Raw genomic sequence first — 17,018 nt, 5'->3', positions numbered from 1 at the left:
ACCACAGGATTCTCTTGACCTCAAATGGGGAGTTCTTTTATGTTTCTATCTACCTCTAATGAAATAAAGACTAGCAGGAAGGGTCAAAGCTTCTTCTTTAACTAGTCAGCAAATCTGGCAGTTCATAAACACAGGACCACATAAATTCAGAAGAAAGCCTGCACTTCCTTCTGATAGTGTGTATTCAAATGACTCTAAAAACGTGGGCAACTTCAGCCTTAGAGTGAAGGCCAAAGGTGGAGCGGCTGCAAGATCCTTTATTGGAAAAAGGGAGCCATGGTGGTAACTAGGAGCTGTGGATGCATACTTCTAAGTCTTGAAGGACAATAAATACCGAATTCTCCATTACAGATGTGATGGGGAGTTTAAGTTTTTAATCTAGTTAGGCTCAGATTTTTTTTTTTTTTTTTTTTTTTTTTTTTTAATAGTTAAAGACCTTTGAGAAGATTTAGGAAAATGCCTTATTTCCTGACCCTCAGGAGAAACATCTAGCAGTGCTGAAGGAAGAGAAGTAAGGTGAAGACAAGTTTCCCTCACCTCCAAGACATAAGCAATGCTGTTAAAAACTTATTATGCTTTGCTGGATACAGTTGTAGTAACAATGTGCTTGCTTTTTCTCTATTCCCCCCAGACCCCAACCTCCATGCCCAGTTTATGGCTTTAATTTCAGATAAAAGAGAAAAAACAAGTCCATTTACATACAATATCCATGCATAATAAGACAAGGTTAAACAAAGGAATGCCATTGAACATGCAATTTAAAGTTAATTCCAGTGGAATTTCAGTTTTTCAGCAGTTAAATTAAGGATCTGACCTTTGGTCTCAGCATCAGCTATTTGATCTTTGGCCACTTCCTCTTCCTCTTCGGCCATTGCCTGAAAGATGGCAGTCAGGAAGAAAAACAGCAATTCACATAGTGGGCCTTCAGTGTCATTTCCTACAAGAGCTTCCTCTAAAACTTCTGTGAATAAAGTTTAACAAGCGTCACTTTTGCCGCAAAGTTGGAAAACGATTATGTACTGAAGAATGAAAACATTTTTTTTTCCTTCAGGTATGATAATCAAGTTACTTTTCCATAATTTACTGCAAATATTCCTAAAGTGGTGGTATCAGAAAGACTGCTGACAGAACAACATTATTTTCTTAATATATAACTGCAAGAGTAAAGTACAAATAGACATTCTAATAACTAGATGAACAACTTCTACATTAAAATCAATTTTTATTTTATAAACACTGCAGAAGTTGACTGCTAAGAGAAAACTGGACTGATATGCACATGTAAGCACGGACATGTTAAATTTGCACAGAAAGTTCTGTAGCACTGGTACTTGGGTGCACTTAAGTTGTTTGGTAGGAGAAGGGACACCACAAAATTGGAGCACCTTGCCACATAAATGACAACTTGCCTAAAGTAACTCCTTCAGGAAATTCATCTTGAAGATCAAAAAGTTCCCCGAAAGCATATAAAAACTCCAAAACCATCAGAGCATCACCAAAGATCTCAGGTGGAAGTCTTGTCTTCACTGGCATTGGAACAGGAAGTTCCTGCAATCCAAACAAGACAACTTAATATTGTATTCAGTTTCTATAGAGTATATAAGTGATAAAACCAAACAGTCTACAATTCTACGGAGTACATCTGCTGAGTTTATATTTTAATGAAAATAGTTCTGCAAGACACACAATCAATCACCACTAACATCTGTGGTAGTACTAACTTTAAAAAAATCAAAGAGCATGCAACTTGGACGTAAATCTTTTGGGATAAAAGTTTATTCGTGTTCATGAAGTTGAGATTTTCTATCTTTGTTTAAAGGAACTCAAACCCACTGCAAGTTAAGAACACTGGCTGTCAAGATTTTTCCTTTAATCCTGTCTTATTTCACAAGAGTTTTCAATTTAAGTTTGCTGGAACTGTCCAGACAAGCAAAAAACAAACATATTCTTAAAAAGTTACTCATTATTGCTTGCAAAGACAAGCAAACAAAACCCCAACACATTCACATTAAAACACACCCATCTTATACTAGCATAGGCAAGATCATGTCTAATGACTTGAGTGTTCTGTTATTTGGGTTTTTGCATTGGTAAGTCAGTTATGATAGTTTAAGACATTTTAAATGGAGCTGATGTGACCGTCTAACAAGACCACTTAAAAGAGACACCACCTCCAAATCACAGATGACAGTGTCTGAGTTTGACTTCCAAATTAATAACTTGATGTAACTTTTCAAGACTTGTCTTTACTTAACGTTTCTTAGCAGTCTCAAACAATTCCCAGGAAGATGGCTCCTTTCCAAAGGTGGTAGCTCAAACATTTAACAAGAAGAATGACAGATACTACGCTTTCAGAAAAACACAGTAAGGTATTTCACACGTTTTCTGAGAATGGAATTTTTTTAAAAGACATCCTCACCTTAACTATTCTTTATTCATACTCTTGTCAATTTTCACCATAGTGATGACACTACTTTCCCACCCCTTCCTTTTTCTTTTCTAACTGAAACACAGCAGCACCGTTTTGTACAGTTTCCTCTCGTTTTGACGAAGCTCTTCCCTTTCTTCAGTTTCTTCTCCCTTTCTATACACAGCTACATTTTCACTCTCATCTTCAAGTGTCTATATAGCTCTCCTTGCAATTACATCCAATTCTCATATTCCTCCCAACAAGTAAAATCACTTTAATTCATTTAACATTCTCCTCTATTCCCAACTTGTCTTCAACCTCTTCAAGCTTCTGTCATGTTTCCCTGTGTATCCCAAATAAACCCCTGTCCTTGTGTTTGACCATTTTGCCTCCTTTCGCTAACCCCGCCAAAACTAATCATAGTGAAATGTACATAAATGTATAATATTAGACAATCTTCTGTTATGTACAGTCACACTATATTCTTGTTTAGAACATTAAGTCCTTTGGGAGATGAATTCTTGTTACTTTCTATAGGTTTCCAGGATCATCCAGAAAGATGCTTGTTAAGCAAAGATCCTGCTAGAGTTTAAATCAAAAGAATGCCACAGGGAGTAACAAGCTAATGTCCTACTGCTGCTGCCAAAAACTTGGTTTCCTCATCACCCAAATCTTTTAAGTAACTCAAGTTTATTCTAGGTGAGCTCATCTTGTATATTTAACAGAAAAGTCAGGCATATGCAATACTCTCCACTGAGTAAGGTCAGCAATTTAAAAATACAGTTCCCCATTAAGACTGTGAACAGCCTTTGAAGTTTTTGTGGAGGGTGAAAATGCAGATGCAGACAATCTTATTATCACCAAAAATATTACTTGACTGCAGGTGATTCACAAGGCCTAGCATTCAGGTCACATCTAGATCTGCCTCTGGATTAGGGAATCTAGCTTGAGGACCCTGTAAAGTACAATCTTAAACTATTCCAAATTGAATCACACCTTAAGATCATCACACTCCATATCTTCTCTAGGCTTACTCCATTGTTTCAGGTATTCCACATATTTTCTTTTTTCTTCACGCAGCTTCTCTCTTTCCTGAAAAGAGTCACAATTGTATATAAGAAGTGGTCAGATCACCCTATTACAGTCACTAGAACAGCATACCTTATTTCAAATCACACCAAAAAATAAAACAAAACTGTATTTAATTAGAATGAAATAATCTAATAATTTTTATTTTCTATAGAAAGGTACTGGCAAAAATGTTTAGAAGTGAACTGTAGTGATACTTTGTTGGATTACACATGGGGTTTTGTTGCAGGATTTTTTGTTTTGTTGTTTGGAGGGATTTTTTTTTAGATGGAAGCAGGTGACAGAACCTAAAATAAGAGTATTTATGAAAAGTTGCCACAAAAAAGACCATCAAAATCGATAGTGCACATGGCTTTAGTAGAATATAGTGGAATAAATAACTTCTTCATATTCAAAGTGACAAAAAGTTATTTAGCAATTTCCACCCAAAAAGAAACCACAAGGAAACCCACAACCATTTAATATGCTGTGAATCTGATGCAGTACAGTGTCTTTAACACTTAAGTAGAAGACAACCATCAAATCAAATACTGTAAAGCATTATTGGCAAAAAAAACCCCACCCACCACATTACTTCAGAAGTTCAAAGTGAACTTTTGTGAACTGAAGTTATAACAGTGTTATCCAGAAATACAAATCCATAATTGTATCTTATAACTGCCTATTCTTCAGAAGTGCATTTCTACGAACTGAAAACAGTTAATGGAAAATAAATTGAAGCAGATAGCAACTGAGAAACAAGCAAGCTAGAAAGACATACTGATCCTATATGAAACACAAACTGCAAATGCATTACTTTTTCTTTTTCTATTTTGAGTCTCTCTTTCTCTTCTTTCTTCTTCATCCTTTCTTCTTCCACAATCTTCTTTAATTCTTCTCTCTTTTTTTCCTTATCTTCTTTCTCCTTTTTCTTAGCTTCTATAGCATCTGCCTTCTCTTGTTTTAATTTAGCTTTTTCAAAAGCTGTGAAGGAAAAAAACAAAGTTATTTTTTCTTTTCTAAAATGTTAATTTTATTTAACTGTGCTAAATAAACTCTTTTTATAATTACCATATGAAAAAGATATTGTTATGAAGACTGAATTGTTTCTATGCCAACCAGAAATTCAATCACTTGAAAGTTCTTTAGAGAATCAGAATTTTAAGCCTAAGTATTATGCATGTTTTACAAGGTTGTCATCACTGCAATAAAGTCAAATTTATTTGTTTTTATGACTATACAGAAGTTTATTACTTGTTTACTGTTTTCCATCAAGTGACATACAAAGATGAGAACTGATTCCAACTGCATATAATTACAGCAACATATTTAGTAACGACTGCTTAATAAAAGCATGTCACAACTAGGTGTGGAATATAACCATTAAATAAGTGATCTTTAAATACTTATTACTGAATTACTGAAAAGTCAATACATTTTATACTTATTGAGTATTTCAGTGTTTTTTGTGCAAGTTTCACTTCTGTTACACAGTTTAATCTGAACTTTAATTGGTAATAAATGTTATTGCCCAAAGAGATCCAGATTTCTTTGTAGTTATCTCCACAAGAACAGCGGGATACAAATTTCCACTTTCTGGGGACAATGTCCGTCAACCCTCACACAGGCTAATAAATAAAAGAGGATCAGAGGGCTTACCATTTTAATTGAATAAACAAGAAAGCTAGAATCACATGTGAAGAAAATGAAAAAAATTCCTTACTTCTATTACTAAGTGGATGGTACTCAAAAAAATATTTTGGTTACATTTTCCCATAAAATTCTGAAAGTGGGCTAGATTGCTTTTACAGATAGCTACTACACATAGCAGCAATGGCTCTCACCCAGCAAACAAAAGCAGTGAATCATCTCATCCCCCACAGTCTTCTACATACTGAGAAGGTTGATTTTTCAAGGTACTTGGTATTTTCCTACCTTTTCACATTATTAGTAAAGTACTATAGTAGCTATTTATAACAGACTTCATGAATGTCAGTAATTGCCAAATTATCCAAAATTATTTACAGATAAAATGTACAGATTAATATTTGATTACATTAATATAGTATATTTGAAGGTGTACTTTTAAGTTTATTATATGGATGGAATCATACTTTTTAAACAACCAGTACAACATCTTGCCAGTTTCAAATTAAAGAACTGCAACTTTTAAAAAAAGAGAAGAAAAAAAAAAAGGGGGGGGAATAAAATAATATTTATAATCATGGGATAAGATTGGGCCAAAAATGAACACACAGAATAAGTGTGACACCGCGGTATTTTTTTTTAATTATTATTATTATTATTACTTGATGCATTCATCATCATTTTGTCACCAAGAACAGAAAACTGCTGTGACAGCTGTCTAGTGAGGTGGCAGAAAATACAAAGAATACAGTTGGATCTCCATGTTATGCAACTTATTTCAAGGCTGATTGTTCTTTCATTGTTTGTAACTATATGTTTCAAAGCCATTGGGGTTTGTGGTACAATAGGATAACACAAAGTTAAAATTAAGCCAGAATGTGTCTTAACTAGCCTTCTAGAAGCTGCAGCTAGCACCACACAAAATGGCTGCTTTGATGTTGATCAGCCATTACCTTGTTCCGTGCTGTCATTTCCAGCACAAACAAATAGATGCTAGTTGTGCGAAGTGGACACACAAGTTTAGTGGAGCCCATTAGACACTAGTGTCCCCACCTCCTATGAAGAAAAGGCTCTGAGCAGCCTCAGACAACCTTGCAGTTATTTAAGCAGATGTTGGACTACAAAATTTAGAGACATCCCTGCCACCCTAAAACTTTCCATGGTAATGGAAATGAGAGGTAGAAACCAGAAGGTCAATGAAGTATTTCCACAGATGAAAGCCTTTCCTTAGGAAGGGCATCAGTGCTTACAATACAGAAGAACATCTCCTTGCTGAGTTTTGTCTCCTCAAGAAGATGTACCAGTTTACCTAAGTAAACCCATACAAAAGGAGGTCCCCTTACTCCCATTTGAAATCAAGTTTAAATAGAATAGAAATGGGTCAAAACTAAGCCAAAATAATTCAATTAGTCTGAAATAAAAATCTCTTAAGTGATTTGTGCTCTTTTAATTAGAAAAATTTGTAGAGACTGTAAGTAATCTTGCAAAACATTTAGACACACCTTAAATATCTATGCACAATCTTCAGAAAGATTTCCTTAAGGATTATTACAGCTTTAGAAAGCATTGCAGTTCTTTTAAATTTTGAGGTAGTTTTTTCCATTTATGGATTTTCCTCATACAACAGATTGATTTGTGTTAAATGTTCATGGTTTGATGTATCTTCAGTTAAAATTTATACATGACTTCAGAATCCAAACTTCTGCAGAAATTTATTTTGCTCTTCATTTATCTGAGATAGAAATCAACACAGCTGGATCACAAGCCTCCTATATTTCCCCAGTTTAGCAAAACAAAAAAATAAATGAGGAAACAACCATTCTAACCACTGAAAGGAGCACTTTGCAATAGTGCTGTGGCCCTACACTCTTATTACATTTTTCCTTTGAAACGTACAGCCCCAAAAATACTCTAATTATGGCCTGCTCTCAGACCTGCAAAAACTGGTTCTACTAGTCATCAGACTAAACCCCAACTCACCCATAGCCTGTGTATCTTCTTTTTGTTTCTGGAACCTTGTCTTTTCCCTTGCTACTTTACTTCTGTTTCCTTGGTTATTTCGTTTAGCAGTAATCTCGTCCTCCTAATAGAGAATTCAGAGAGGGAGTGGGAAAAATTAACATAATATCTACAGTGAAATGATCAGCAACAGATATTTCAAATTTTCTCTAAAACAAGGATAAAAACAGGCTGCAAGCGTTTCCCACAAACATACTAAGTACTCAGAGATCCTGCCTAATAGTTGCATGGGGAGGAAAAGAAAATCCAAAACCTTTTCTTCCAGCTTTCTTTTGAAATAAAGTAGTTTAGAGCACTAAGCTTTGCTGTGTTTAAATACAGGCAAGTGACATAATCCTATCTAAGAGTAAAAATTTAAAAGTTTTTTAGCATATTATTTATTAATCACTGCCAGAAGGTACAAGTACTCTATGCACCTTCAAAACACACACAAAAGCCAGTTTCTTGGCAGGACCTACAGCAGATAAAAATAAGAAGATAAAATATCAAGTATGGTCCCTTCTGCCAGCTTAACTATAAAGAATCTACTTCAATAGCAATTATGCAGTATATCCCAATTCATCTTCAACAAAAAAAACCAAAAACGCACATCAACCTTGCATTCCAACTGTTCTGAAAGTTCACAGAGTAAATAGAACTTAAAGACTATGCTGATGTGTCTTCATCTAGAATTAAAAATGTTATTACTTACATGACTAGTAGATGCCCTCTTTGGAGGTCTCCCTCGTCGTCTGCTTGCAGGACTGAAGACAAATGTGGGTGGGTCATCAGGAAAGAAGTAGGAGAAATTTTTTTCTGCTAGATTGTATTTTTCAATTGATGTTGCCTTAGTAAGAAAGATGAAAACAGATATTCATTGTGAAATTCTTACATTTTCATAAATGTAAGTTAATTAATGAATCATTAATTCACAAAAAAGGCAAGAAAAAGTAACTAGACACAACTGGTTAGCTTAGGATAAGAAATAGAACTCTGAAAGAGTCTAATTGCAGAGTTAATGCACCAATAGGGTAGTAACGTAAGCAGCACACATTTGACAATAGCATTTGGCCTCATTTGGTAAGATTTTATTTCTTAGATGCCTTTTAGCAGACACAGTTGGACACAGTCTTCCAAGAAAGTTACTGAAATGTGTTGAAAATTACTTTTGAAGGAGAAGCCAGAAAATTAATTTACTGAAGAATCACATAATTCTCTATCATACTTAAACATTTCTGGAGGATGAGAAAATTTAGAACTTCTCTCATTCTGAATTGTCAAATTTTCAAGTCGGCTTTCTCAACCTAGTGATTTCAGGAAGTATGCCCTTATCAAGTGATATGGATGAGGATACAAAGGAGACACTCCAAATAGGACATGTTCACATAACTGCTGAAAAGCAAGGGAACAAGGAGACGCTCCAGAAATAGCCCACACAAAGAGAAGACAACAAACACGCATATACAGAATGTAACAATTTTCCTAACACACCAGAAGTATCACTAATAGATCCCTAGACCCAGCACACTGTATCATATCAAGGACAATGTGATCACTAACAAGCCCAAGGAAGGAGGTGGTTTATTCCCTTCTGCTATATTTTCTTCTATTTCAATTTCTTTTAAAAAGAGACAGACTTTAAAAGCTACAAACTTATTTAGAAATTAGTTGCCTTTGTTATTTTCCACTTCTTTCAGAGACAAGACTCTCATCAATGCTGTCATGTCTTGGAGCACTCCTGGGCAGAATGAGCACACACAGCTCATATAAAGCTGTATTAGGATTCCTCTTAAACACACACATAAAATACAAGATATAATAAACAAACATGCTACTTCCTAAAAACAAGATGAAGATAAGAAGGATATCAAGGTCTAGGCTGCAGCAGGAAGTGAAAGAGTCCAGGATCTCCTGCAGCACAGCAAGCAAGGCAAGAGAAATTGCTGTGGGAAAAGCTGCTCAATTCCTTGGGCACATGGAACAGAAATTTTCAGAATCATCCTGCACAGACTAAGTTGTGAACTTTAGTCTGAACTTGTACTAAGTATCACCATATATCTCCATATAAGATGAAAAAATATGCATCTTAACATCTTCAACATCTAAGGCTTCATCAAAAGTCCGTTCCAGCCATCTGAATTTTTCGGTACTTCTGTCCCACTGAAGAACTGGAGACTGAATTCAAGCTACAATAAAATGTTTTCCAGCTAAAAGCATTACAACAGAATTATATTAGCTTACTGTACCAAAACAGCAACAGTTAATTTTTATTTGCCTTAGAAGTATCAGCTGCATACCTTGAAGAATGAAAACAACTTGTGTCAGACTAAGCAAAAACATATTATGTTTTAATAAATAACATTTTTCTAGGTTAAAGATCCCATTTTTATTTTGGGAACTTAACTGTAACTAAAGAAGTTAGAGAATTAAGTTCTGCTTCATGTACAGAAAAACTACCATCTTGTTTACAAGCAAAACTTAACAAAAACCTGTTTTTACAGAAAAAGTTCCGTACTCATCCTTCTATTTTGGAAAAGTCAAATACTAACTCAATATATTATACTTACAGAAAGCTAAACTTGTAGTTTTAAAAAGAAGCTCTGAGCAGCTAGCAGAGAAAAAATAAGACTGAATAGGGTCAATATTCTATCCCACAAATTATTCCTTCTTATTTACCTTAGTTTTAATGACTCCATCATGTGGTTCACAGTGTTGTTTCAGAAAAAGTTTAAGTCTATCACGAGAAAAGAGATGTTTCCTCCGGCTGTTTTAAGAAAGAAAGATAGCATTATCAACTAACATCTTAATTAAGTACAGCTGACAATATGTGCAAGAACACATGTAACACATCATATGATTGACCTTTTTTTCACTTTCTTAATCATAAACTACACCCTTACTATTGTACCTAACAGCCACTCTTTGCAACCCCAATTCAATTAAAAATTTCCTTGTAAATAAAACAAACCCCAAGCAATACTTAAACAGTTGTTTTATACATCTGTAAATTTTGTTTTTAAGATCCTGGTATGTCCTCTTTTACACACACATACAGACAAACTCCACAGCCTACTATTTACCCCCAACTAGATCCTCCAAACATTCCTTTCTACCACAGTAGCTTTTAAAATCTCCAAATAAAACTAAAGTCCAATTGTTTCAGAAGAGGGTGAAAAACAAGCAAAAAAGGACAGCAGAAAAGCAGCATTCATCTCTCAAACGGGGAGGTGAGACACAGAAGTCTCAAGCTAAGGAGTGAGAGCAGTGAGTTCACACACTGCTTGGTCAGGCTGTGTCACTCCTCACTACAGGGTAGTATGTGCTCTAAATGCTTCCTGGCATCCCAGGTAACCCACACTACTTCATGGGAAGGAGAAAGCTAACTACACAGGAGTAGTTAATGAAAAAACTAATCTTGATTTCACCCCAGAACTAAATGGCTTGAAATCACTGAAGTTTTGGGGTTTTTTTTCCAAAGTATTCAGTTTATAAAGTTTTGGTGCACAATTTACCCTAAAAAAATGTTTTATCTAAATTCAAGAAAAAAAAAAAATGTTATTTGGGAAGAAGAAAAAAAAATCTTTGCAGATCTAGCTTTCTAACCTTTCTATTTTAAACAGTAAAGCAGTATGATTGCCAATGTCTGCTTCAACATTTCAAACAAGTAATGCTACCACAGAGAGAGCGCGCTCACAATGCCAGCAGTTCATCAATATTATAGAATAGGGTTCTCAAACATTTTTTGCACCTATTTATCAGTCACAGTAGTAAGCACAGGTATCAGAAGCAACAGGAGGTCTCATCCATGTGCCAACAAAAGCAGAGACTTGCAAAGAGTTGGCATCTCTGTTAATACTAATAAAGCTTGGAACCCATGATACAGAAAGCCTATGAAACAGTATTTTGTTCTAGTGTCTCTAATTACTAGTTCTAACATATTACTTTAAAATGCCATTTTATATCAAAACAATCTAACAGTTATTTACACGACTCATACAGTTATGAAGTACAATTTTAACTTTCATATATTCATTTTTACCTTAGTTGAGATGCTTTAACAATAACAGTTTCATATAGTTCTTTTTTAACAGGTTGGACCTTGTATTTGAACAAAAGAGGATCAATTATGGCTTTCTTCTCCCTAAAAATATTTTAAAAATTAAAAAAGTTAACTACAATCACAAAACATCAGTCTTCTATTGTACACATTTAATATATTTATATGCATATACAACAGACCTCTTGAAAATACCCAGACATATTTAATACAGGCTGTAAATTCCACTGGTACCAAAGAGGACCTATTCACTACTGCCAACTTTTCTGCCACTAGATTTAGATCCACATCAAACCCAGTTCCTGCAAGGAACAGGAAAAGGGATCGAGGATGCTGGTTTTCTAAGCAGGGAGATGGGAGAAGGGAAGGAACAACAACAAAGGGGGAGACAAGCAATGGCACATCCCTATCCCTCAGAAAATGATCTCCTTAACACCCTCAGTACTCATGGTAGCAAAAGAAAGACAGGAAAAAGGAGAAAAAGATTATGAGGAAGGAGTCCAAAAGACAGAGTTAAATAAAATGAGTAAAAAAAAAGTAGCCATAGAGCTACAGATCACATCTCAAAATGAATAAAAAACATGTAGAATATTTTTCCAAAATATCAATTTAGAAAAAACACCCTCACCAACAACATTCTGAAAATAACAGGAATCATAACACAGTGCATCGACACTTTAAAATAAATGTTTATGGAATTACATGCTTTTGTTCCCCAAAGTGTACTTCCCTTTTACAGCTATAATCTACAGAGAACTAGATTTTTTTCCCCCATGGCAAATATTCTTCAGTTTTAACATAACAGTAACTGTTTTCTTTCACTTCTTCCTAGAAGAATAACCAACCCAGGTCTGGTGCGCTACCAAAACAAAATTCACTCCTTTAAAAAACAAAGAGAGGTTTTTTGCCATAGGCAATATACTTAAATAGTGTGGCATATTTACGGACAGACTTAACGAACAGAGTTAAACTACTGACATTTTCTTTAAATAACTAACTTCTCCTAGGGTGGTAAGTTGTAATCTAAAGCCGTATTGCTTTATCGGGAAGAATTCAACTATCATTTTATTTCATCAGTAGGGGAAGGTGAATAAGTGATGTGGATGAACTAGAAGATTTACAGCTATGCATTTCATCATCATTGTCAGCCCTTCTGGCATTTACAAAATGCTTGAAGGTGGAGTCTGTGTCAAAACAAAATAAGTCAATATACTACTCTTTACCTCCATGAAGAGTTCACACAAGATGTAGTGAACTGTACTTTGCAAAGTAGTTGAATGTGAAATTTGCTATGATTCTTTTTTTTACCCACACTAACTGTGAAATAGAAACCCAAAGAAATGCAACATTTAGATGCCTACTAATGAATACATTAATTCATACAAATGAAATGTAAAATAAACAGTACTTATCCACAGTTAGTGCCATTTTAGATGAGAATAATATCTGGAGAAAAAATAGCTTACAATGATTAAATGATCAACATAGTTAAAAACAAACGAAGGGACAGAAGATTTAGACTTCTGTCTAACATCTACTGAAACTACAGGTAAGTACTATGATACACACTGTCTACCTTGTATGATGCTATCCATGTTAAAGTCTCAAGTTGAGCCACTCAGACCAACCCCAGTTTAAGAAAAATAATTTTTAACCCCCACGCAGCTAGTCGTATTAGCAAAACAGAGATAAACTGTATAAACAAAGTAATTCAGTATACCCTCTGGCAAGATTTAAACATCTCTGCCTATATTTTTAAGAATGTTAGAAGGGGCTTTGTATTTTGGTCATACCATGACTTGGTCTTCCATGATCATTTTCAGTCTTAAGACAGGAAAGCTGAAGTAATGAAGGCTTTTACTAGGAATTTCTGGATAGTAGCAATTACAAACTTGTTCCCTCACCATACACCCCTGTGTTTCCAGCCCTTTAGCTAAAGGAGGACTCAAACAGATAATGTTCAGATACCAAATAAAAGGCAGAGTGCCAATGTTATACCATAAGTGTATGAGCTTATTTATGTTTTTAATTGAGTCTAAGCTCTGATTGTCTGTAATCAAAATCAGGGCCCAAAGAATAATCAAGTTAAGTCTTGCATTAACCTTTACTTTTTAGTTTGAGTAAATCCTTTTCTCACCTTCAGTGGATCATATATAATAGACCCAACCTCATTTCCAAACACACAGTTTTCTCTGCTTAGTTTCTGAGTTTCCAATGATTATCCTAAGAAGGTTAATGTATTCCTGAAATCCACCTCTATAAATCCAAATCTAGTTTAAAATCTTGCTTAGTGCAGAAGAGGAAGAAAACGGTCATTCAATACACATAGAAAGCTTTAAAAAATATATAGATTATCTAGTCACTTTGGCATAAGACTCTCATTTTTTGCTATATTTTATTTTACAAAGCATTACATCAACCACGAAAAGTTCGCAAAGGTTAGACCCATTTTGCAGCAGAAATCCCCTACAGCAAGTCTTCACAGGACAGCTTTGACAGACCACCAGATCCAGAGGAAAGAATACAGAAAATCTTGTAACTTCAGAGGTGAAAACTGGAACTGACACACCCATATTTATTCTACTTTCTACTGCCTTCAAATAAATGTGCCTAGCACCTGGCACACTCTTGCATTTTTTTGAATGAGGTTATTCTGAACCACTAACAGATAAAAATCTCATGGGCCCTTCAATTACTTTGGCACAATGACTACATGACCTGGATATAAATTTCTGCTTACAGTCCTGCTGCACTATGTTCCAACAGAATGGGCTTAAGCTAGCTTTACCAAGAAACTTTTGAGACCCTGTCCTTCTGAGTCACCTTGTGCAGGTCATGACTATCCATACTATCTGGTCTGAGTCTTGCTGGAACTACCAATATCTTGTATTAGCAGAACTAGAAAAATTGCACAGAAAAATACTGGAGGGTTAGAGGATCAAGAATGCATCTAAAATGAATGCTGTCCTGCTTTTCCAAAGAGGCAGTGACTTTTCTTCTTCTCTTTGACTAAGTCTGGGAATAGAAAAAGCTCCCTTGAAGAATGCTAGCTAAACAACACAACCATTTATGATCTCCTTATGCTCCAGCGTAAGCCTTACATACCCGTCAGTATAATGATTCTGATAGAAAAGCTGGCCTCTGCACACCTTTGAAGGTTGGCACCGACAAGCTACTCTATACCAAGCAATTATAACTCCCCATCTAGAACTGCAAATATTTTCTGGAATCTGACTAAAACAAGGAAATACAGCAACCTGAAGCCCGTTAACAGCATGCTGGTTATACCGTTTCATGGACAAGACAAGAACATTCTGCAATAAAATCCTAACTTTGAACCTTTTGATGAAGATTTTAAGCTACCTTTGATCCAGTGCTTTGGTCTTCCTTACAATAAAAAGTGGACTAAGACCTACCATCATTATTAATAGAATGGAGGAATAAAGAGGAAAGATAAGAATTAAAGATAAGGAAAGATTTGTTCTACCGAAGACCTTGTAATAGCTTTAATGACAAGCTATGACTGCACTTTTTGACATACCCTATTCATAATTTCTTCTCCAAACAGAGGCAGAAAATTAGGTTGAGAATAGTAAAAAATCAGGATGTTAAGGTTCCACTGGCATTATTTCCAAAAACTTTGTTACCTCTGCTTGCATCCCAAAATTTGCAGGAAAAGTTAACCCTTCCACAAAATAAAGATGATACTTCAAAGTGAATCAACACCCAAATTTACTGCCATGAACTAGCCAGCAAGCCAAGGAGAATTTTTTCTTTTTGTATTTCTGCTGCAGTTGATTGTTGACATGACTCATAGCCCTGGCAGGAAGAATGCCATGAATTAAGTTGCAGCTAGTATTGTATATATTTGGCAGTACGAGCCCCTCAATCTCCAGTCTGCTGCTGAGTGCTAAAGCCAATGCAAGAGTTCAACCTTACCCTTAAACGTAGCAGTTCAAGGTATGAACACTGCTATTCCATGATGACCACTATCCTACAGTACCACAGGGTCCCAGGATATAGTATCAACAGTTTAAGCTCTCAAAAGATTGCTACCTTTTGCTTCACAACCCAGGCCTTACAAGGCATCCTGTTTTTCTGAGGGAGTGTATGAGTGAGAGTGTCCCGCCTCTTTCTCTCTGTACAACCTCAGCTTTTACTGCAGAACACAATAAAAAAGGTCAGCAAGAACATTTGTACAGAACGCATGGCTATTTCTGCCCCATTGCAGACAGGAGTAGGGTCGGAGAAAGGCTGGGATCTCTAATGACATCTATTTTCAGTTAAGATGCTCTAGCCTTACAGATTCTTTAGGAAAAATATTTGCAGATGGTCCATCAATCTGTGCTGTGCTCCCCTCCCCCTCTCACAAACACACTGAGCATCTGCTGTACCATTGTTTAACGGCACTACAGCTTTGCATGAAAGCTGGGTCTCAAAACCTGGAGATTTGTGTGAAGAGGCAGAACTGTGGTTCCGCACGTATCAACTTGACACTGGTCCCAAGGTGAATAACATTCATACTCTCCACATCCAAGTTCCTCCATATACATCAAAATATAGTCCCTGAAGGATAAGGGCTGCAAAATGATGTCTTTCAGTTCAGTGGGATTTCTTATGAGTAAGGGTATAAAGAATCTTAGATGCCAATATACAAAAATTGACAACAATGCTCTACTTTCAGATAGGTTTTATAGGTACAGCAAATAATACTTTCCAAGTTTGCATATACTCAGAATATATCCAGAAATTGAAGCGTTAGTATGCTCTTGCACTTGTTATAAAAAGACTCACTTAAAACTTCCAGTAAGCATTTTATAAAGCTGTAAGAGGTCTATTATTTAAGCTTGTAGCACAAATGTTGGTTATGCCACAGAACAGTGCTCCAAAGATTTGTATATTTTCACAAGATTTCTCTAAGAGAAATACATTTTTTTCCCCTCACTTCTTCGCATTGTCAAAGTAAGTAATCAGCTGAGGAGAATCACAGACTGACTGGGAGCGTAAGACTCAGTCTTACTACCAGTTCTGCATGCATGGAAGTGACAGTGACATAAAGGGATCAATCCCACAGTCGGCTCCGTGCACACTTGCATAATTCCAAGAATAACCTCCTTTCAAATGCTATATGCCTTGTGGAACACAGAAAATGCATTCATTGTCTCAAAGATGTAGGACCTCTTCAAGAACAACTTGGACACTACCTTCAAGAGACATCAGAGAATCTAAAAAATTATTTATCCTATGTTATTTTCTCAGCCAAGTGAGGAGCTCCACCCTAGTTATTCAAGGCATGTCAGGACATGGAAGTCCTCATGCAGTAATCAATGAGAATAACTTCTACATCCACATGACATCTCAAAGCCAATGACAGTTCATGTAAAAAGCCTGTACGTTGCTGGATACAAGACTGGGGCCCACTTCAAACTTTCTTCTTTCATCAGCATTGTGCTTGTGAAGCACAGAAATATTTCTCCTCATTATCCTGCTAGGATAAACTGCATATATAAGCTCAACTACTGGCCCATAAAGGGATTCTCAAAATTAACAACCACAATTATAGGCAAGCAGCTCTCTTATTCAGTGTTATTAAGCTACTTCAGCCTATAGGTAGTTCCTTAAGACAAGACACATGATTTCACTGCACCTAAAATCCTAATCAAATCCATTAAATAAAATGGTATATATTTACATGGACACATGCACAATGAAGAAAGCTTTGTACCTTTTTATATTTTGGACACAAACACATTAAGTCTCTGAAAAGTCATTTCAGAAAGTTTCAGTAAAAGTATGTCCTCTCATTATAAGGCAATCTCAACTCTGGACTCCATGATG

At 35.7% G+C, this 17,018-nt stretch overlaps 1 protein-coding gene across 1 annotated transcript in view; it reads right to left on the bottom strand.

Annotated features, from left to right (window-relative positions):
* The window catches only part of BAZ1A (bromodomain adjacent to zinc finger domain 1A), a 69,082-nt gene that overhangs the window by 26,991 nt on the left and 25,073 nt on the right, over positions 1–17,018 (bottom strand). Inside the window, exons 5-12 of the mRNA XM_026849297.1 lie at positions 11,163–11,264; positions 9,800–9,887; positions 7,836–7,970; positions 7,106–7,208; positions 4,296–4,462; positions 3,407–3,502; positions 1,410–1,548; positions 815–961 (exon numbers count right to left, since the gene is read on the bottom strand). Of these exons, the coding sequence (XP_026705098.1) occupies positions 815–961; positions 1,410–1,548; positions 3,407–3,502; positions 4,296–4,462; positions 7,106–7,208; positions 7,836–7,970; positions 9,800–9,887; positions 11,163–11,264 (977 nt within the window). The remainder of the gene's footprint in view (positions 1–814; positions 962–1,409; positions 1,549–3,406; positions 3,503–4,295; positions 4,463–7,105; positions 7,209–7,835; positions 7,971–9,799; positions 9,888–11,162; positions 11,265–17,018) is intronic.

The sequence above is a fragment of the Athene cunicularia genome, assembly GCF_003259725.1.
Source record: "Athene cunicularia isolate RWA chromosome 5 unlocalized genomic scaffold, athCun1 chr5_part1, whole genome shotgun sequence".
In the NCBI taxonomy this organism is placed as follows: Eukaryota; Metazoa; Chordata; class Aves; order Strigiformes; family Strigidae; genus Athene; species Athene cunicularia.
This window is presented reverse-complemented; position numbering and strand designations above follow the sequence as displayed.